This window comes from Populus trichocarpa, chromosome 15 (assembly GCF_000002775.5).
Source record: "Populus trichocarpa isolate Nisqually-1 chromosome 15, P.trichocarpa_v4.1, whole genome shotgun sequence".
NCBI lineage: Eukaryota > Viridiplantae > Streptophyta > Magnoliopsida > Malpighiales > Salicaceae > Populus > Populus trichocarpa.
Window position 1 is genome coordinate 13,578,607 of NC_037299.2, and position 22,986 is coordinate 13,601,592.

Below are 22,986 nucleotides of genomic sequence, written 5' to 3' on the forward strand. Positions count from 1 at the left end.
AGATACTCCTTTTATGCGTTCATGGAAGTCTAATCCTTCCTCTCTTAATTCTTATGCAATGCCATTGCTCATACTGCTCATGTTGCCTTGCTAATTTCTGTATATATTAACTTCAGTTGTGGTTGTTCTTTCTTTTCTTTTCCCGGCCGCAACTTGCCACTTGATAGCATTCCAAGACTGCAGTTCGATTTGGACTCATTTGCTAGTATATAAGAAAACGATTCCAAAACCATTCTCTGTTCGGTCTAAATCTGCTTGTAAGCTGTGTTCAACACTACTCGAAGCAATTTTTGCTTTGAAGTTGTGTTCAACACTACTCCAGAACGATTCTACTAATGCCGACAAAGCAATCCTGCCCAAGCTGGATTTTTAATCGACGTTGTTGGCAGCGAAATAAAATCTGTCTGCCGGAAGCTTGATAGAGTTTGAAGTGGATTTGCTTTGTCAACCTTTTCAAGACTGCCCAAGATCAGAGCCACATTCACCATAACCTCAACAAAACTCAATGGAACAACGAATGCTAAAAAACAGAGACATGATTCGCAAGGATCTCCAACACAATGGGAGACGATTTTTCAAGCGCCCTTGACTGAGGGCTCGATTGATAAGCTACAGCTCGCAATTTACCTGTTACGACCAACACAACAAAAGGTCGAATCGGAGGTGCGGAAAAAGCAACAACTCCGTTCTTGCAATTTTAGAGGTGCATTGAAAATCTCTTGCATAACAAGAATCTCAGGCATGGCAGTTCGGAAAGGCTCTACAAATGCCGACAAAGCTATCTTGTCCAAGCTCGATTTTTAACCGTCGTTGTTGGCAACAAAATAATATCTCGCTGGAAACTGGATGGAGTTTGAGGATTGCTCTGCCAGTTTTCCTAAAACTGTTCTGACTTGCACAGCTCAAGGTTGGATGCGTGTCCAATAGATCTTCGATATCACTCGACGATGGCCGGAATGGAGACATGATTGACAAGGACAGTGATGACCAATTTCGCATTTGCCTTTAAGTCAGGACTTGCTCGATCGACCGGGTAGAATTTGCAAAAAGAAGATATGGTCTCATTTAAAAAGAAAAATAATATAAATTATATTTTAAAATTTATTTAATAGGTTAAATTATTAAATTAAATTAGGTTTTTTTAATATGATATTAAAACCTTACTAACTAAACATTTATAAATTTAAAAAATTAAACATAAATTAATATAAATTTGTATAATTTCCAAATTTAAAAAGTTTTTACTTAAAAAATATATTAAAACATGATATAAATCATGCTTCATCTAATAATATTTTCTATATTAATTACTAAGTGTGTTTATTTTTTTAAATAAATCTTAATTTATACATGAAATAGCTCTATAATACTCATAACCATAAACCATAGTAAAGTTAAATGAAAATGAAGAAGTTTACACTTTAAAATTATTTAGTAATTTTGTTTTTTGAAAAATAGTTATTTTTAATTAATTTTATTATTTTATTATGTATTATTATGTGTTTTTAGTTTTTTTTGTTCGAAAAGAAAAATTTTCCTAGTTTATTTTTTTTATTTAGTAGTGTTTTTTAAATGAATAAAAATGAAATATTTTTAAATATTTCTTTCATAGTATTTCTAATCTTTAAAGATTCTAATTTATAATAAACTGCCCTCATGTGAGGGCTGCCAGTCACTCGCAACTCGCAAGTGGCAACAACAAGGATAGTCGGCACTCACCAACTTTCTGAAACGGGTTGGTGACACAGTGACCCACCACCATATCCTCTCTTTTATTTTTAAGTAGGCCAAATAGCATATTGGTCCTCCAACCATTATAAAATCCCTAACTCGGTCACAAACAAAGATATATTTCCAGTCAGATCCATATTCTATCAAACATTACCCAATTTACCTTAATTGTTTTTTTTTTTAAAATGGAATTTTCAAATAAAAATAGACCCTTTTTTTCACGATCTAAAAGCAAGATCTTAACTAGAGGATTAATTGGGTAATATCTAATAGATGGGATATCTAACTAAATTTCTTATTGACGGGTACCTAATTGAAAACTGGGTCAGAGTTTGAGGATAGACATGTTCTTTGCACTTTTATGTATTCCCTCTTTCTTTCTTGGGTGAAACATTTTTGGATCGTTGCTATTTTGTCCCACTGTTTTTTTACCAACAATTAATATAAAAATAAAAAACCCTCACCAGCCCCCAGTACATAAAAACTCACATGGCTTTAGTACGAGAAAAGGGAAACTAGAGAGAGTGGTGTGTTTTGAAAGAGAAGCAGAGTTTGTCTTAGATTCATCACCTTTTCTATTATTATTATGGCTTCAAGATTGTTATGGGCTTCAAGGGCTGCTTCTTACCTCAGGATCTCTGTTTCTCATAGAGGGTTTGCTTCTGGTAAATGATACTACTACCATATTGGTTTCATGATTTCTTGATCTGTTCTTTAATTTTTTTTGATGATGTATTTGATCATGAGAGAGTAATGATTGCTGATGTAGATATGGATCTTATGTATGCGCTTTGCTGGAATGCTTGATCTTCGATTGTTTTTTGGCTAAAGAATTGATTTTGGCATCTGGGGTGTGCTTGGATTTGGTGTTGGTCTGAATATATTATTAAAGGTTGGATTTTTTCTTGAGTGAAGAGATTAGATGGACTAGTCAAGGAAGGGATTGAGACATTGATTCTGATCTTTCTGATTTTTTCTTGAGTGAAGAGATTAGATGGACTAGTCAAGGAAGGGATTGAGACATTGATTCTGATCTTTCTGTTTGTATTATGCTTACCATTGAGTTAGATTGATGACCGTGCTGCAAAGCATGGATACTATTTTTGTTCATTGATTTAGTTTCTTGTGTTAAAGAGACATGAAATCAAAGCTGTTGTCTGATAATAATGACAGTTATCTATATAGTAAAAAATGGAAAAAACGGGGCTTTTTTGTTTTTCTGTTTTCGGAATTTTGAAAACTGAAAATCTGTTTTCTTTTTAAAGCTTGTAAGTATGATGGTGACGGTGAGGATGGAAAATGACATGGAGGTTTGTGAAGTAAAATTGTTACACAGTTTGGTTGTGGTATTCTAATGCAGCTGTGATGGCAATTCTTGTCTTTGACTCTTCGTTAGTGGCAGCACTCTTTACTTTCATTCTATTTCTGAGACAAATATTTCTTTTTTATTTTGATTGGGATTTATGGATGCTGAAGAGGCAGTGTTTTGCAAACTTAGCTTAGGATCTCTTGCACACAATCAAGATCAAATATTGAGGAAATAGGATTTAGTAATTCTACCAATTTTAAATTTTGTTACAATAAAATCCAAAATAACTGGAACGGCAATTCCATCCAGTTGATCTTATATGATCCATCTCCTTGAGTTAGAGCTTCCTGATTATACATGGACATCAATAATTGACATCATTTACGACATGGATAAGGGAAGACAGGGATTTTTGGAAATTATTATCCAAATTGTTTACCGAGATTCCCTGAATTAGGCGATGCCTCTACTCTGGAACCATTCATTTCAAGATTTGTGTCGGAACTCATAGGACCTGTGATTTTCTGCTGACTATAATTGGTTTCTCTCATGTCATATGTCTATTGTAAAATCATATGATCCTAGAACTTTCATAACTGCACCACAAAATGTTCTAAATTGATCTAGCATTCAGTTTCCATTTAGACTTGTTTTTCTAGAGACAGTGCTGCTTTGAACTGTTTCTCACTTTGTAGGGTTTTCGAGGTTCATTGTTGGATCTCCTACACCTTAAGCTTCCTGACATATTCGTTTTCTCAAAATTCACCTGCAGTTATAAAGGACTTGAAGTATGCTGAAAGTCATGAATGGGTGAAGGTTGATGGTAATACTGCTACTGTTGGTATAACGGATCATGCTCAGGATCATTTAGGTGATGTAGTGTATGTTGAATTACCAGAAGTGGGTGCTGCTGTAAATCAGGGTTCTGGATTTGGTGCAGTTGAAAGTGTCAAGGCTACCAGTGATGTTTATTCTCCTGTTTCGGGAAATGTGGTTGAAGTTAATGAAGAACTGAGCAGCTCTCCTGGTTTGGTTAGTCTGCTTACATGGTGTCATAGTCTTTTTCTTGAGATTTCTTTATGAATCAAAATTTATGGTCGGATGTTTTTCATTTGTAGTTTGTTCCTCTAGATAACTGAAACTTCATATCTTTGTAATTCTTTTCAACCGATTACAAATCTTGGATTGCATAGGATCAGGTTTCTTAATTTATTAATGGAAATGGACTTGCTAAATAAAACAGCTCTCTCAAGCCATTTATTTAGTTTTCTAAAATCTCCTTAAAACTGAATGTTAAGCACCACATCTTCCTTAACAAGTGAATTTCATTTTTATTCCTTTACTCTTCCCTGAAACACGATGCAATATTGCTGCTGTATTTATCTATTGGTAACCAGAATTAGTCAGATAATCGTTGATAAACATGTCCTTTAAATACAAAACCTCAGAACAATGTGTAATTAAATAGAACTGTTCAAAAGCTGGAACCAAGCTTAAGGAAGTGCTTTGATTTTCTCTTTCTGCATTTTCTTCTACCATTTTGCAGGTCAATTCAAGCCCCTACGAAAAGGGATGGATTATGAAGGTTGAAATTAAAGATGCCAGTGAACTAGAGACCTTGAAGAACTCAGATGACTATGCTAAGTTCTGTGAAGAAGAAGATGCAAAGCATTGAGTCGACTGTTGCCGAAGTAGAACTGGAGGCACTTCTTACAATGGATATTTCCTCTTATTGCTTAACCGGATGATGCCTCATGAAGGAGCTAAAAGTTGCACATTTCTATCTTGAGATATTCTTTTTCCAACGTGTTTTCTGATTTTTCTTTTTTCGTGAGTGACAAAATTGGTAGAAACTACTCCTCAATAGCACAAATAATCACTCCAGGTTTTCGTCCATGACGTGGCCTGTTAGGTAGTTGGAAACTTTTCTGATTAAGTTTTGAATTATTTGATAAATCCTGCTTGCTTAAAAGTTCCGCAGTTAAAATTTTCGCAATTATTTTCGTGGATCAAATTTAAGTATTCCATAGTGATTATTGCATGGAGGGAAAAAGGAAATGAGGAAGTGCATGTTTTTTGAATCATTAAGGAAAAATTTATGTATCCTGTAAGATTTCCCTCGTGCTGTTGATAAACGTTGCTGCATGTTCTGTAATGGTTTATCATGTTGATATGGGCGCAGCATGATGGATATGGATAGTGAATTGGATCTGCTCACTGCTGAAACCAGCAGATGGTAGGTTGTCTCAGTCAGAATCGCGGTTTCCTTTTACATCCTGTTTTCCCAAGAGGTGGTGGATTATCTCACAAGATTCTTTGTGCCAAGAGTTTTAAGAACATTTATCAATCCTTGTTCAAAATATTCTGTTTGCTTTGGAGGTTTATTGAGCTTTTGGACTGTACAATGGGGGTGCTCATTTCTTATTCTTTAAAGTTCACGAACTCGATCACTTTGTTATCTGCACGTTAGGCATTTGATCCTGCAATTTATTTTATCTTATTTTTCATTAATTTTTTATTTGAGAGACTGGCTAGGCTTTGATCCACATGACGAGGACTGTTTTGTTTTTTCTTGGAAAATTCGTGGTATGATCCAGTAGTATGATCCACTCAAAGATCAAAGGATTTTTCCAAGTTGGATTTAACATTATGGATTTCCCCCCATGATTTATGTTTTTGTTTCATGTCCGACCAGTATGATCCAATCAAAGATCAAAGGTAGACAGGGCTATCTACATTAAGACGAGGAATTCATGAGAATTTTTCTAAACTAAAAAGTGGACAAATCAAAACAGCTGGAAAACGAAAGAAAATATAGATGGTTACGAAGATCTGAGGGTGGCCATGGGATCTGAGAACAGCATAGGAAATGATGTCTGATAGAAATATCCTGTCTATGGTCCCAGATCAGGTTGGTATGGTGGGTTCCTTCATTGATAGAAGCTACCGATCTTATGGACCACACCGGAAAGCTTGCTGGAGGCAGGTAAATCAAACAAAGCCATTTCACACTTTAATTTGAGCTATTTTTGCTTTTCAGTCTCTCAAAGCACAACCAGTTTTTTTATTTAACCATAAAGCTCCTCATATTCCATTATCTTAAGAATGTGTAGAACACTTGTTAAGAATCATTCAAAAAGCATTTGGAATCAATACTGTAATTAAATTCAATTAATAAATAAGTTGAATTCACTTATTTAAAAATTATATAATTCAATTTTTTTTTATATTACCTGTCACTTTCATTTCATTCTTTCAAAGATCTCTAAAAAAAAATAATAAATAACTATTTTGAGGAAATTAGTTTTAACATTAATTTATTTTTTTTAGTGTAGTAAATCATAAAGGTTTATCTTTGATTTATTTTTGTATAATTTTTAGAGATTGAACTCTATTTAAAATTCCATTATTGACACTCAAAATGTTTTCAAACCTAAAATTTTATTAAAATCTCTTGATTGAATTAAATTCAAAGGATTTCAAACATGCTGTAAATGATTTAAATCAATATTCACTTTCTTTATTATCGACATTTAAAAATATTACCATATAAAATAAAACTTACTCTATAATCTATATGTACCATTTATTTATTTTTATCAAAATAATTGAATTCTATTCTTTTTAGCATACATATCTTTTTTTTTATTGTTGTTCTTCTTACTTTGAAAATGTGATAGAAAGGTGAAAAAATCACCATAGAAGAAGAACAAATGTGGGCCTCAACAAAGAAAGCAGTCATAATTTGCTAATTAGCAAAATCTCAATATACTAAAAAATGAAATCACACCAGGACTTACAAGATCATATAACAATTAAATCCAAGAAGTGATTTAAATCCATCAAAAGGTACATAAAATTGGCAAGCTAACAACTCTAATCGCATTCATCCTTGTGATTTCGCAAGGAAGAATCTCACAATTCCATAATATACACAAAACCCTCTAAATTATAGTATAAAATCTATACTTGCTAAAAAAAATAATTTGCAATTGCACTCAGCAACTCAGCTAAGCTCAGTCTCGGATGTCTTCAATCATCACGAGGAGCAGAGAAAACATTTAATTTTTTTTCTCAAGCTAAAATCTAATTTAATTGGCCAACTAATTAATATGAAGATGATGTTGAAAGAGATGTGGCTGATGATGTTCTTGGCGAGGGTGAATTTTGCTTCAACACCACAGGTGGTAAAATGCTTGTTTTTCTCCTCTCTTGCTCCTTTATTAACTCTCCAGAAAATGTCTCCAATTTGTCGTAGTTTGTGCTCTCGACTATCTTCTTCCCTTCAAATAACACAGACTCCACATTTTTCTGTGCCAACATCTCTGCTGTCATAGCCAATAAATCTGCCTTCTTGTTGGATTTCTTTGATTTTTCCACAATTCCATGCCTTCTGGCTATAATGCCATTTGCCTGGAGAAAAAAAAAACAATATTTAATAATTTTACTACAATGCTCTGTTTAACTATTTTATCGTTGATGTTCATATCTTGACCGAGTTTTACTAAGTTAATTAAATTTATTAGATAAAAAGTGCTAGTAAAATTAAATTTCATTTTTAATTTTAGAGATTTGGTGTTGTTTTACTTTTAATAAATTGGTAGAATCTAATACCTGAATACGAACATAATTGCAGGCCCGACAGGGACCAAACGCCATGGAAACAGCTTGATCAACCTAATTAAAAGAGACAAAATCAATTAGCTTACCTACCCCCTCAAAAAAAAAAGTCTCAAGAAATAAATAAAAAGTAAAAAATAATTTAGTACCGTATCAGATGCTCCTTCTCCGGCAATCCTGACAAATCTTGCCGGTGTAGAACTCTGATTCTGAACACCGAAATCTGACTCTCCATTTCCAAGTGACACCACCAAAAGATTCTCCACCCCATTACAGAGTGGAAACTCTTGCTTATTGTTCAGCACATGAGTGATTGCTGCAGCTGTGGGATTATTCATTGCGATCCCACCATCAATAGCCACAATTTTAGTCCTCTTGTCGACCGATCGCATGTCCACGGCCCCAACCATTGCTGGATCAGCCGAGGTTGCGAGGCAGACATCGCTCATTTTAAAATCATAGCCATCCATTTCCAATGCATCAGCACGAGAAAATAAGAATGGGGCATGTGTTGAAAGATCGTAACAAGTTATCAGAGCAGATTTGATGGTATCTTTCAAAGTTAGTTCTCCGAAAGTTTTTGCGAAAACTTTCTCGGCTTTTGCAGAACCCAATATTTTGCCTAAAAAACCTTGTGCTCTGTTCATCTTTTTATTGATTCTCACAAGAAAATTCAGAGCTTCTTCAGCTGTAAACATAGGACGACCATTTTTGCCACGAGTAAAAAGCAAGGCAGCTAAAATACCTCCAGAACCAGAGCCAGCAACAACATCGAAGTAATCAGAAATAGAGGCATTAGGATTGCCTGATTTTCGACGAAGGCAGGACTCAAGATGTGTCAAGGACTTAGCAGCAAGAATGCCATCAGTGGCACCTCCTCCATCAATGGAGAGGATCCTGACCTTACCACCATTAAACTGTTTGGTGGGCTTAAGTTGTTCTTGAATTGAAACCTGGTGAGTGTCTTTGGAGAGCTTAGGATCATCATATCCACCAAAAAGAAACTTGTTTTCCAGGATGGAAAAGATTTCATAAGTGAGTTTGTCTACATCAAAAGAAGAGTCATCGAGCATGGTAGATGTGTGTACTTCTGCCATTGGATTGAACTTCTTGATGGTCTTTTTGTTGGTTTTGGTGATGTTGAGGTTTGACTGATAAGCTTTTTGAAAGAGAAAAGGAGTGAAAGTGGTGATGGAGGTGAAGAGGATCATAAGGAGTGTTTATATAGTGAGGACCTGAACTTCTGATGTAGCCATCGAGGAACCATCCTGTCTAGGCGATTAATCGGCACGTCGAGTACCTTGAGTTTTGTAGATTTATTTATTTATTTGTATTTTTTTTAGATTCTTGATCTTAATTTTGTCCTTTACTTTTGTTTATTTATTTTGATTTTGAATGGGGTAGATGGTTTTTGGAGTGGAGTGATTAATAAAAAAGAGAGAAAAAGTTGTATTAATTTATTTTAAATTGGAGTAGTGAATGTAGATTCCTTTTCATCATTTAAGGTAGAAGAAAAGGTATTGTGCATTCTTTTTGTGTGCATAAATAATAGTAAGACTAAAGGAGGATGCTAATTAATTTAATAAAATTTTGTTAGAACTTAGGAGATGGTCAATTTTATCACTTGATAGTGATGGTTGAATTTTCTCAATGAACAATTTAATAAAATATTTCTCCTAATTCTTTAAGGATGTGAAACTTAATTTTTATTATCCTATATGTGACATATTATGAAGATAAAAGCAATTTGTATTATTAAAAATTGGATACTTTAACTCTTAAATTCTAGATTTTTTTTATTAAAAGTATTAATTTTTGGATTAATTCTACATATTGAAATTAAATTCAGTATGGTATGAGAATTCGATGGCTAAAAAGATTTATTGGCTAAAAGATGCCTATTTGAAGTAAAATCAAGCAATTATAGTTACAAATTGTAATGTAATGTTTAATTATTTAAAAAAATATTTTATTTTTGATATGATATTTGATTTTATTTTCTCCATAATTGTGATATTGTTTAGTACTTGCATCAATCCAAAATATATTTTCTTGATTTATTTGCTCAACATACCTATGAAAAGTTTAAAATATTCATGAGTTTAATATTTATATTAAAGATAATATTGTTATCTTGACCATCTTAAAAAATACCCTTAATAGATCAAAGCTATTTAAGCCATTAACAACTAACAATTAACAAAGCGGAACTCCTCCAATCCCTAGATATTAGAATAACTCAAAATATATTTGTTGTTACCCTTATGATCAATTTGCTATTTTTAAGTTTCAACATCTCAAAGGACTGCAAAAAAAGCATCCATAGCCGTTTGTGAAGGTATTTGAGACTGTAGACAAGGGCGGAGGCTGTGGGCTCTAGTTCAGGCTAAGATTTTATTAATATTTGACTAATTTTATGTAAAAAAATTTATAATTCTCGATTGAGTTATCAAAAAATTCTAAACATTTACGTAGAGCCTTCTAATATGATGTTTTAGCTTGGTTTAAAATTTTATAATTTTTGAAGAAATTCAGAAATTTGATAAAAAAATCACAATTTGGCCAGTTTTACGTTATTGAGAGTAATTTTCAATCCGACCATCAGATTGAGCTGAAATTTTACGAGGGATCTTAAAATTTATTGAATAAAATCTGGTTAAAATTTTAGGATGAACAGAGTTTGGTAGTGCTAGCAAAAAAAAAAAGACCATCAAATAAAAACAAAACGACTTATTAAGTGTAAAATGGTTATTTGCTATTAAAAAATAAAACAAATTAATTCTTCCTTCCTTTTATATGTTGCCTGACTGGGCAGAAGCATAATAGAAAAGAAAAGAAAAGAAAAGGCGAGAGAGAAAGAGAGAAAAATAAGGAAAAAACATAAAAAAAATCCAAGGACAAAAAATAAGAAAAGTGAAAGAATAATCTTATAAACTTACAAAGTCCAACTTATAAAACACTAACCTAAGGAAGAATCAAGTGAAGAAAGGAGGAATTGAGAGAGGGAAAAAAATTAATTACTTTGTTTTTCAGTTGATATAAGATTGTTATTTTATCCCGGTTGAGGGGTTGTTACAATATCGATTCGAATTCGATTATAGATGAATTATATTCCACAAAACATCGAAGGATATAACTTTAATAGTAAGTTTATTTTTACTTTCACTTTAATTTTATATACTTTCAAATTTATTTTTTAATATTTTGGATAGTGTATTTGAATTAAAACTTTACTGTCAACTTTAAAAATTCATGTACATAAATTAATAAATTTATCTTAAAAAACATTTATATATTTATTTAATAGTCAAGGTAGGAAAAATTCCTGTCTCCGCCTTGACTGTAGAGACTTTGCCTAACGCTCATTGTTCCTGCATCCAAGTGCAAAACTGAGCTCTGATGATAATTGAAAGAGAGTGATATTGAAGGAAGAAAAAGCAAGGAACGTCATGCATGGCCACCTTGGAACAACAAATCCAACCACAAAGAATAGAATATGCAGTGGCCAGAAAATAAAAAAAGAAAGAAACACTTGCGAGCAGTGAACTATGGAGGATAAAGATGACATGAATAAAGAACAATAGGAGCAAAGATAAACATGAAGGGCAAAAGCGCAGGCAGCCGAGAAGGCAACGCTGATTCTATCTTGAAGCAAAAGTGAAGCAACAAATAGCGCAAATGACAGAAAACAAATGCATAGATGGGACGAGTGAGCAATGTGGTGGATTGCTGCATGCTGAAAGCAAAGGAGAAGAACAATGGAAATTGTTTTGTATAAATCAGTATAATTTGATATTTGCATGTAGCTAATGAGAAAATCATTCACGAATGGAAGGCCCCACACAAATAGGGCTATCGCAGAAACGAAACAGACCCTGGCATGCGCAATGACAGTTCACAGAGCCTGAAACCAAAAAATGAAGGCAAAAACAGAAAATCATTAGCATATGAGCAATCATGCTCCCATACAACCCATTATGGAAATCAATATAATTCACTTTATTTTAGGAACGGGTTTATTTTGTTGAATATAAACCAAGGAATTTGTACGTAGTAAATTGTTCCAAGGATATATATTGGATTAAATAAATAAATGAGGCATTAAGATCAACAAAAAGCTTATGTTATAGTGATGGAATGCTTGATATTATTGTTTTTAAAGGTTAAGATGAGAGTCTCAAAATCGATATCAAATATTGGATTATTTTCAAAGAATAATGTTGAAATTTCATATAAAGGGGGCCGGCAACATTGTAAGCTTGAAACTTAAAAAAAAAAGTGAGAGTGCATTTAACAAAAATGAGTGTGGAAATAGCAGTATCCTTATCCAGAACAAAAAACATCAATAATTATATTTATAAAAATTCACTAAAATTTATCAAATTATTAATAAAACAAAGTTCTATAAAACTATTATGAAAGATTGGTATAACTTAATAATTTCGATCCTCCCCCAAAAATAAAAACAAAATTAATTAAATCAAATTCAACATACCAAACAAACAATAAAGAGATCTTTCTAATCTTGAGAGTTGTAGCTCAACTAGTCAGTTCTTGAGTTTGTTTTAAGAGGTTACTAGTTCGAGTCTCACAAATCTTAGAGCTACTGAAGAAACTTCAGAACCCATAAAATTAATCGAGATATATACAAACTTATCCGAACATCCATATTAAACTATAAAAAATAAAAAAATCTTTCTCTTGATTGACTTGATACCAACATAAAAGTTGTGTACCTGTGATAGTAAGCGAGAAAATCCGAGTAGGGCCTCAGAAGATGTGGTGGTTGTTTGTACCAAGGACTCGAAACCCTTTCTTCAATTCTCAAAAAATATTTCTTGAGAGGGACACCATTACAACCGACAATTGTTGCCAAATATCTTCTTATTTATGACTCTCTTTTTTACTACTACTTCTATTAGTACTTCATTTTGATTGTTAAAGGAATTTTCAAAATTAATGGTTTTGGTAATTCGAGCTTAATTCTTTCTTAATCCAGTCTTAAATAAAGTTATATACATGCTCGGATTTTATGTCAGCGAAAATTAATGCTTGTAATCTCTTTTAGAAAACAAATTTAAAGTAGTAACGAGAGAAGAGTAAACTCATTCATAAGTTATAATTAATCTATTTATGTTTGAGTAAATGATATTTTAATTATTCTTGTACTTCTATGATTTTGTAAGTTTGTTTTTTAATTTCTTGTTTTGAAAATCACAAGTTAATCGTGTAATCAAAGTTGATTGTGCAATCTTTTTTAAACATCAAAATTTTCTTTCATATAAAAGTTTGGTTAGAAATGGAGCTAAATTACAAATGAAAGTTTTATAAACTCTAAAATTATAATTAAATGGTGAAAAAAACTTTAGATTTGATAAATTCTAAACGTTTTAATTATTCTAAAAAATAACATACAATATCGTTAAAAAATAAAAGAACTGACCTCGTTTTTTTTTTATGATCATTGAGAATATATTGAAAAAGCTATTAAACTAATAGTCAAAATAACATACATGGACAAGAAAAAAAAAATTGATCTATTACAACATAAAACAAAAAAACTACCTAAATTTTTTTATTACACCTAAAATTACCTTTAGAACTGACCTCGTTTAATTATTGAATTCTAAATTAAATAAGATTCTAAATCATAATTAAAAAAGAGATTTAAAATAACAATGAAAATAAAGAAAAGCTCAAAAGAAGAACTTTCTAACCTAATTTGAATATGAAAACAATTCCATTTGGTTTTAACTTACTGATCCATTGAGGAAAAAAGATTTTATTTCCTCTTCTGTAGATTAATCACAGATGTGATTCATGAAAAGGTCAACTGCTTACAGTACTTTTTTCCTCTTCGGTAGTGAGAACAAGATATTATGCCATTAGTCACAGCTGAGTGCCATAAATGTTGCTATCTTTTTTTCAGATTTTTGGACATATAGACATCACATATTTAATGTAGCCTAGTTTCGATGTTATCAAACACAGTTGTCCGTTGCTCCGTACCAAATAGACACATGTGCCAACTTGTTCTCGTGTGACAGAAGCAGACTTTGGATATATCAATCTCATTGTACAACTTTTTTTAACCTGTTTTTTTTATTAAAAAATTGATTTTTTTATTTTTGTTTATAGTTTTGATGTGCTTATATCAAAAATAATTGTAATAAAAAATATTATTTTAATATATATTTTTAAAAAAAATATTTTGAAAAGAAACGGTTATCACATTTCTAAATATTTTTGACATTGATGAATTGCAAATTAGCTTTTACTATTCGAACTTGAAAAAAATTATAAACTTAATATTTCAAAATAATTTTTTATTTCTTGACATTAACACATCAAAAGCATTAACAAGGACTAAATTAATTTAATATTTTTTTAAGTGAAATATATTTTTAAAATGCATCAAAATACAAAAACTACTACACCTTCAGACACTACACATGACATAGCCTAAATGATGATATTTCACGGAGGAAAGTTCAAGCACACGTGATGATGAAGCTAAAGAAGGCAGTCAGTGAGTCCATTTGTTTTTGAATTTGAATTCAATTCTTTGTTTTCCTCTTTAATTTGTTCAGAAGCTGATAACAACTTTGCAAGTAAAAGAATGAAAGTGTGACTGAAACTTTTCCAGATCCCTTTAGAAGCATGAGTTTTTTGAGGTCCCCGGCCGGCCCTGAGAAGCATGCATGACATTTTGTCGTCGTCCAAAATTTATGTTAGAACAGTGCAGGTCACTTTTGTATAATCCAGTAGTAATCGAGTAGAGAAGACGTAAAGTTACTTGTTGAAATGTGAATGTAGCTATCAACTAACTTAGAATGTTGAATGCCTTTTTCTTGAAATTTTCTAGCTGTTTTCCTAAAGCAAATTGGCTGTTTTTTTCTTCACTTAACATGATTGAGGGAATACTTTTACCTTCACTCAAACTTCCACCACTCTCGTGCATGATTAGAAATCACTAATCATTTTAGATAGAAGAGGTTCTATTTAAGTGTAGATTAGTTGACCATGAGGAGATGATCCTATCATCTTTGTTGGGATTGAACAAGAAGTTAAAGAGATTAATTATGTATCTTTATAGAAAATGTTGTTGATTTCCTTTTGAGTATAGATGTTTTATAGGGTTCTGTCTTGATGATGAGATTGAGGAGCTGTGGGAAAAAAATTAGCTCGATAACAAAATGCGAGACTGACTGTTCACTAATTATTCATGTGGAGATTTTATCGTCTTTATTGGTATTCAACATCAAGGATAAAGATGTTTTCTTGTTTTCAAATGTCCTCTTGCTATAGAAGTTCTAGGTACTACTAAATTTCATGGGATGGAGGAGCTCTGAAAAAATATATATTTAATGTGCTTACAAGATTTGAGACTGATTTTTCATGATTTTAAGATATGTTAGATTAAATGTAAGTTTATTGCATGATTTAATATAAAATAAGTTTTGATATGTGAAAAATATGGTATATACTATAAAATAATTTTTATGTATCTAAGTTTAATCAAGTCAACCAAATTAGAGTCGGTGACTTATCAAATTATTTAAATTTAATTAATATGATTTTCAGTGTAGTTCAAAAACAATTTAGAATTGAGTTAGATTTAAAGTCATGATCAGGTTTTCGAATTAGACCGAGCTTGATAAATATGATGTATTTTATCTCAAAATTCTATTGTATCAATATCACTCCATTGAAAGAAATCATAACCGGATAACCAGCTTTTTCAATTTATTATATTTTTCCGCATAAAAATTAATGAGGAAAAAAACCTGCTGAAAGCCCGAAGGAACATACTGAGTGATTGCAACAAAATTTGTTTCTTTGTATCACTGCTTTGTCATACGATGATGTTAGAAATCACTAAAGCCCTCATGCTAACAAACACTACAAAAACATTATTATTGATCATAAGCTAAGAGATAATTAATGGAAGCAAGTCAAACTTAAAATAAACAATCAACCCTCTCAACCTCCTGTAATCTAAAATGATGCAGTGGTTGCACTCTCATTCTCCAGTGATGTGAAATAGTGTCAAATCCTTACTTTATAATTGAAGCCCACAATTCATGGCTAGCTAGCTGGTCCTCCCATGGCGATCAAATCATCCCTTGTTTATTACATATTCTAGCTAGCTAGCTATTTACATTTTCAATTATATCTCCTCCCGCACGAGCTTCTCTCCTTTTGGGTCCCAAAATTATATATTCTCTTGTCAACAAGATTATAGCAAGTCGCCGATTTAAGGAGCAAAACAAAACTCTCACTTTCCTTGCCATTTCCTCGTAGATCACCGACGCCAATGTTCATGTTCCAAGATTTAACAGCCCCCAAAAAAATATTGCTCAGACGAATCATCAGCTGATATTTGTCGCCAGAGAGTGTTGGGCCAAGTAGGGACACCGCCAAAAGTAAGTGGCAGGTGAAGAAAGGAAGATTAACAGGAACATATATATTAGAATCATTGTTATTAAACTCCTCTTGCTCAGCAGGTCGACTTCGAAGAATCCGGTGTAACTTTTATTTTTATGGTCTTAAATGCACATCAATCAACATCAACTTAAGATTCATAAAAAAAAAAAAAAATTATTTTTTAAAAAAACAATATATTTTTTTATTTTCTTAACAATAAAATTAAGTAGGATTAACGCACTAGCCTGGGACTTGGGCCTTATACTAGCTAGGTTAATATCTTGTTATTTTCGGACCATGTTCAATGGTTATTATTAAAAAAAGTACAAAGAAACTTGGAATTAGAGAGACATTGATAGTGCTGTGGGGATCAATAAAACAACAAGCTCATAGTTTATGATGATTAATGTTAATGACGTGTTTGATTATTTATTAATCGTGATTTACGGTTTGACATTCTCTTGGTGTTTTTTCACCATCCGACAACAGAATGGTTTTATAATTATGTGTTTAGGGCTTTAATCATTAAGTTAGTTAAATATGTTTTGTGTGTTGTGTTTTTAAACGGAGCATGGTATGATTTTAATAGTTGAAATTAAATTAATTGGTTTGGTAGATGTGTCACTTTCGGATAAAGGAGAATAATCTCAAAGCTAAGTTTCTATTTGTTAATTTGGAGTGTGTCCCACCAACATAATTACTACAATTTCTTCCCTCTCTTTTAGAACACGTAATCGCAAGACTGATGTCTCAAATAAGATATTGGGTAAAAATTCTTGTTCTTTAGAATTAAATTTATTTCTAATCAGGTTTTAATTGAATTAATTATATCTAATTTAATGCATTTAAGAGAAATTTCTTTTTTTTATAGGATTTATATTAGATAACCAAGTTTAAGACAAACCATCTACATATTATTTGTATTTGATATTGTGGTGTATGATGTGTTTTTTTAAAAAATATTTCATTTTAAAATACATTACAATAATGTTTTTTTATTTTTTTTATTTTATATATGCACCAGCACATTATCAAAATATACTAAAAAAATAAATTTAATATTTTTTCAAATGAAACATATATATTTTTAAAATACACTAAAAAAAACAAAAGTTATTATATTCTCTAACACTCACTTCATCTTTTTTTTTATATATAAAGAATTTTAATTCAAGATAATTACGACACAAAACTAAACTTGCTTACATCTAAATTCTAAACTGTCCAAATTCGATTGGGTTTTCAATCATGCTTGCTTGATTGATTGAAATGTTTTCATACGATATTTTCTTAAGTTTGAATCCAAATTAATTAATAAAACTCAACAAGTAATTAAACAAGATAATCTCATCTGAATCAGTATTTATTTGTGTTGATCTACACTATATGCCCTTTCTACAACCACTATAATTCTTTTAAGAAAAACAATTGGAGCATGTCCACATTGTATGTATGGTGGTTTAGGGCTAACACATATAAATTATTTTGTTAATGTATAAAGAAGAGAGCAACACGTGTGGGAAATGGACAGGAAATCAGAACGAAACTACAAAGACAAGAATGGTGCTTTAGACAAGGTCAACATGGAGCTGAGAGGCCAACCATGGAGGACCAACACCCGGAAACAGTGTAATATACTAGCATGTATGGTTTGAAGCTTCTAGCCGGCAGGGCTACAAGATGATCTGTGATGATTGTATTAATTTGCCGTCTGATTCTTCCGTTTGGTGCATGGAATTTGTACATTCTTGCATTAATCTATAGCTTATGTAATTATATTTGCTGGATTTGGACACATTCTGTACATGCTGGTGAACAGGAACACATGAGCCACTAACGTTTGAGTACCAAATATACATAGTTAATAATGCTATTTTTTATATATATAAATTATCCATCCGTTTTTAGATTTAATTATTAATAGAATGAACCTAATTTCTTAATATATTATTAATCGATAAACTAATTCCAAATAAACACATATTTATTAAATTCAAAAATCAATCGAGAGCGAGTTAGTATATTAACTTGATTTGGCTTCAAAAATTACTTTTTAAAAAAAAAATCAAAATAATATTATTTTAAAGTTTTTACTTTTTAAAAAAAAGTTAACAGGATTTTGACGGTTTATGTTAAATTTATATATATATATATATATATATATATATATATATATATATATATATATATATATATATAAAATCTAGACTTGCTAGGTTTTGGGCCGAAGAACATGCTATTGCAAAGTCTGAGAGAAGCAAAGGGTTCCGTTTTGGAGGCCTAGTTTTGAAAATGGCTAAGCTTCTCGGCCTAAGATTTCCTTTTTTTCCAAGTGGGCCTTCCCTGTCTTGGCTTTACCTTTGTGAAATTCCAAGTGGGTCTAAGTTATGGCACTCACCATCAGATTTGTGAGTGCCATATAGGAATACTAAAAATTCATGAAATTCCAAATTTAATGTAAATAGCTTTTAATTGCATCAATTGTTTTAAATTAAATCTAAAATAGATTTTTTTATGAATACATCTAAATTCTAATGGATGGATTTCTTAAAATTAAATCCAGAAAGTAGTTTATCTTGGATTTCAAAACTAGTTGGAAAATATTATAACAGGAAAGAATAAGAAAAATCAATTCACCTAAAAAAATTGATTATATATAACATTAAATTCAGCTAAAAATAAGAAACTCGAGCTCAAGTTTTTTTTGGATATATTATTATTTGAAAAACTAATTTGGAATAAATATAATATTTATGTAAACATTTAAGAGCTTGAACTTATTAAATTTCATTCAAAGAAGTTAACTTATTTTTTTAAAAGGATATAGATTTGATTTTAAAAATATTTTTGAAATACAAAAAATAAATAGATTGTACCTTTTCTTTTGTAAGAGCAAGCCTTAACTTAAAAATTCTAAAACTTCCTCTCGAATAGAATCCCAAAAAATCACTCACTATAAGAATTGTGAGTGCCATGGATAGTAAAATTTCATGACACTCCAAGTCTAATGTAAATGCTTTTAATTGCATCGTTTGAAAATTTACCCTAGAGTTATCATTTTAGCTTGAAAATTAAAATAAAAAAAGTTTTTTTCATGAGTTCTAAAGTTATATTTGTTAGTGGGCTATATAGTAATTTTATTTAAAATCTTGATTTGTTTTAAATTTAATTTAAAATAGAGTTTTTATTTGAATGCCCAAACTTCTAAAAACTAAAAGTTTGAGTATTTGGATGAGGATGTAATACTACTGGATATATTATATGAATAATATAATATATGCTTTTATGATAAAAACATGTTCAGATTCAAGATCATGTCTGATCACGTCAAACTAAATTAGTATTTTAAAATTGAAATAACAAAAGATTTAACTGTTGAATCAAATTCAGATTTTCTCAGATGATTTTATAAGAAGTTTTTATAAAAAATGTTATTTTATCGCTCATTGGTTATTATATCTTTTAAAATTAGGTTTAAAGTTACTTTTCGAGTCAATTTTGTTATTTTTCTATTATTTCTTTGAATTTATTATTATTATTTTTAATTTTGTATTAATTTTCTTAATGTTTTGTACTATAGATTATTTTCTCTATAATATTATTTTCTAAAAATATTATTAATCTCTTGAGAACACAACTACTACTTAAATTTTAAAAAATAAAATTACAAATTTGAATTCACATGTACTATCCTTTATATTCATTAAAATTTATGTGTTTTTTATATTATTGCTGTAGTATTAACTTCCACATGCATGAATACATCTATTTGAATATTGACGGATTTCTTAAAATTAATTTCAGAAAGCATTTTGTATTGGCTTTTAAAATTTGTTAGAAAATTTTATAACACGAAAGAAAAAACGTTAGATATATATAAACGACTAGTAGTCTGAAGGGTCGCCGTGACATGTCTCCTAAATCCACATGTCCGAACAGAGCCGGTCGGCCCGATGCGCTCTAAAGCCCCTCTAAATTCTCAAAGCCAACACCGTGCCCAATCAACAAACGAGCAGAAAAATGTCCTTCTCCTTCTCTATCTCCGAACCTCTTGCCTTCCCTCAACAACCCCTATTCTCTGTAAGTATCTCGCTCTCACCATCTATCTCTATGTCTGTATTTGTGTCTGTGTTCGTGGACATGTGGGTGTCTGAGTGTTTTGATTTTGATCCGTAAACATGGAATATTGTTGCAGAGTCTTGGTGGGAACAAAAGGGCAAGTGGGATATGGAGAAACCATCAAGTAGTGAATAAATTAGTGGTAAGAGCAGGTCCAAAGAAGATATCTTTTGGTAAAGATTGTAGAGAAGCCTTGCAGGCAGGAATTGATAAGCTTGCTGATGCTGTTTCTCTCACTTTAGGGCCTCAAGGTAAACTGAGTTCTGCTTCTTTTCCATGTTTTGTATGGATTTTTTTCTTTGTTTTTTAAATTTTGGTTCTTCAAGCTTAAGTTTTACAAGACGACACATTTGTAATTGTTGTTGTTCAAATAATAAAACTACTACTTAAATAATTCCTTGTGCAACCATAAGAGGGACTAATTCTGAGAGAAAAAGATCATTTTTGTTTTATTGTATAGTAAATTGTCAGTCTTTATTGATGGTGACGGTGTTAAGTCAGTAAGATGTGAAACTATGCAGGTCGTAATGTTGTTCTTTCGGATTCAAAGACGCTAAAAGTAGTAAATGATGGTGTTACAATAGCTCGTGCAATAGAGCTTCCGGATTCAATGGAGAATATTGGAGCAATTTTAATCCAAGAGGTCATTCATGGTTGCTACATTATCCTCTCCTTAATATTTTGTTGATGTGTTATTTGATGCTGATCGATTATAAATGTGATATTGAAGTGACTTATTGCAGGTTGCTAGTAAAATGAATGATATGGCTGGAGATGGCACTACTACTGCTATTATTTTGGCTCGTGAAATGATCAAAACAGGGATGTTGGCAGTCACTTTTGGGGCTAACCCTGTTTTTGTAAAGAAAGGAATGGATATGGCTGTCAAAGAGTTGGTCAAAGTGTTGAAGAAGAATAGTTTTCCAGTAAAAGGGAAGGATGATATAAAAGGTCTCTATGCCATCTTTATTTAAACTTTGTTCAAAACCATCATTTTGACTTGGAAACTACAATCTAGAATTTCTTCTCCTTGCAGCGGTCGCTTCAATTTCTGCTGGAAATGATGAATTTGTTGGGAACCTAATTGCTGAAACTATAGAGAAGATTGGCTCTGATGGAGTTATCTCTCTTGAATCATCTTCAACCTCTGATACATTTGTGATAATAGAAGAAGGAATGAAGGTGATTAAGCTGCTAGTTCTCAATATGGTTTGAAAAATCCTGTCAGATAAATCACTGGAAAATTGGCATTACATCAAAGTTTATGTTAGAAGTTTATGATTTTATGTTATATCATTAGTCATAGTCTGAATGGTTAAACCATTCATTAACTGTAAATATTTAGGTTGGTTGAGCTTCTGCTCTTTGTACTTTCCAGGTGAACTATTTTGTTTTTTCAGTAACAGGGTAGCAATACTTGTGTAAACACTCTGCCTCCTATGAGTGGATAAATTTTTCAACTTTTTCTCTGTTTATGAAGAATGTATGTTTTCATTTCCAGTTAAGTTTGGTGTTCTTTCTCTGCAGTTTGACAAGGGTTATATGTCACCCCAATTCATCACAAACCAGGAAAAATCTTTGGTGGAGTTTGACAAGGCCAAAGTCCTTGTAACGGATCAGAAGATTGCAAATGTCCAAGAAATAGTTCCTGTGTTGGAGAAGACTACCCAACTCAGTGTCCCATTGTTAATCATTGCTGAGGATATCTCAAAGCCAGTTTTGGAAACACTAGTGTTGAACAAAATGAAAGGTTTGCTCAATGTTGCTGTTGTCAAATGCCCTGGATTTGGAGATCGAAAGAAAGCATTGTTGCAAGACATTGCTCTTATGACAGGTGAACTTGCATCTTTCTTTCCAACTTAAATTGGTTATTCTAAGTTGTGCTATATTGAAATATATTGACATATCAGTTAATGAATTATTTATCTTCCCCGTGAGTTGGGTTCGTGTTACATATGCGAGCCTTCCTATGTGTGCACTGGATGTTCTTATATGTTTGTGTATGACCCTTGCAGGAGCATAAACTTTTGAGTATATCATGTTAATTAAGATATCCTTTGATAATTACCTAGGTCTCAAATATAAGAATCGTTACTCTCCTCAATTATGAGAACTATTACTCTTTTTCATGCACTAGAAACAATAAATGTTTTACTTGGATGCTTTGTTAAGATTGTAAAATCCTTTGATGATTACCGAGGCCTCAATTAAAAAAATTATAAATACTTTTTATGCACTACAAATAATAAATTCTTTACTTGGATGCTTGCGCAAGATTGTATTCTGTTCTCATATGACTATCATAGGAAGGTCATTGCATCTGATATGCTGTGTAATTCATGCCATACCAAAACCATCAGGTGCTGATTTTCTCTCTGGTGATTTTGGGCTGACACTCGGAAGTGTAACCTCGGATCAACTTGGCATTGCACGAAAAGTTACCATAACAAGTAATTCAACAACCATAGTTGCTGACTCAGCTACCAAAGCTGAAATTCAGGCAAGAATTCTTCAGATAAAAAAGGACCTCGCTGAAACAGATAATGCTGCTCTTTCAAGAAAGCTCTCAGAGAGAATTGCTAAATTATCTGGTGGTGTGGCTGTAATCAAGGTTTGTGATCAAGCTCTCAGAAAGAATTGCTAAACTTGTATACAATATATTTCGGAAAAATAGATGGGCATCTTGACAAATCTGGCTATAAGTGTGAAGAATTACTGCTAAGGACATGGGCTCCTTGAGTGGCGTTAGCTCAGTAGCAGAGATGAATTTTCTGCCCTGT

General features: G+C 31.7%; 3 protein-coding genes across 23 annotated transcripts in view; 2 read left to right on the forward strand and 1 right to left on the reverse strand.

Moving 5' to 3' along the window:
* Positions 1-2,138: 2,138 nt before the first annotated feature.
* On the forward strand, positions 2,139-5,036 carry LOC7481801 (glycine cleavage system H protein 2, mitochondrial). Its single transcript, XM_002321783.4, has 3 exons — positions 2,139-2,396; positions 3,813-4,072; positions 4,587-5,036. The coding sequence occupies exons 1-3, from the start codon at positions 2,318-2,320 to the stop codon at positions 4,713-4,715; spliced, it is 468 nt and encodes a 155-aa protein (XP_002321819.1). The 5' UTR covers positions 2,139-2,317; the 3' UTR covers positions 4,716-5,036.
* A 1,800-nt stretch (positions 5,037-6,836) lies between these two features.
* Positions 6,837-8,865, reverse strand: LOC7481802 (patatin-like protein 7). Its single transcript, XM_002322344.4, has 3 exons — positions 7,810-8,865; positions 7,655-7,717; positions 6,837-7,453 (listed from the first exon to the last, which is right to left on the reverse strand). Exons 1-3 carry the CDS (start codon positions 8,755-8,757, stop codon positions 7,148-7,150), a joined length of 1,317 nt encoding a protein of 438 aa, XP_002322380.4. The 5' UTR covers positions 8,758-8,865; the 3' UTR covers positions 6,837-7,147.
* Positions 8,866-20,007: 11,142 nt separating this feature from the next.
* Positions 20,008-22,986, forward strand: part of LOC18105953 (chaperonin 60 subunit alpha 2, chloroplastic) — a 58,478-nt gene continuing 55,499 nt past the window's right edge. For 20 of the 21 annotated variants that reach the window (XR_008057470.1, XR_008057469.1, XR_008057468.1 and 17 more), the window contains exons 1-7: positions 20,008-20,167; positions 20,283-20,457; positions 20,728-20,849; positions 20,950-21,157; positions 21,243-21,388; positions 21,734-22,040; positions 22,567-22,817. Coding sequence is in view for 15 of the 21 variants with exons in the window: in XM_052447545.1 (XP_052303505.1) it covers positions 20,108-20,167; positions 20,283-20,457; positions 20,728-20,849; positions 20,950-21,157; positions 21,243-21,388; positions 21,734-22,040; positions 22,567-22,817 (1,269 nt within the window). In the remaining 6 variants the exon portion in view is untranslated. Of the gene's footprint in view, positions 20,168-20,282; positions 20,458-20,727; positions 20,860-20,949; positions 21,158-21,242; positions 21,389-21,733; positions 22,041-22,566; positions 22,818-22,986 lie in introns of those variants that run through there. The other variant, XM_024586756.2, reaches the window with a different exon arrangement.

Bases quoted from the DNA above. Each gene is read 5' to 3' on its own strand.
- LOC7481801 (XM_002321783.4), top strand. From the start codon at position 2,318: ATGGCTTCAAGATTGTTATGGGCTTCAAGGGCTGCTTCTTACCTCAGG. The intron at 2,397-3,812 runs GTAAATGATACT...ATTCACCTGCAG, and splicing joins TCATAGAGGGTTTGCTTCTG to TTATAAAGGACTTGAAGTAT. The intron at 4,073-4,586 runs GTTAGTCTGCTT...ACCATTTTGCAG, and splicing joins TGAGCAGCTCTCCTGGTTTG to GTCAATTCAAGCCCCTACGA.
- LOC7481802 (XM_002322344.4), bottom strand. From the start codon at position 8,757: ATGGCAGAAGTACACACATCTACCATGCTCGATGACTCTTCTTTTGAT. The intron at 7,718-7,809 runs GTACTAAATTAT...TCTTTTAATTAG, and splicing joins GAGAAGGAGCATCTGATACG to GTTGATCAAGCTGTTTCCAT. The intron at 7,454-7,654 runs GTATTAGATTCT...TTTTTTCTCCAG, and splicing joins GCAATTATGTTCGTATTCAG to GCAAATGGCATTATAGCCAG.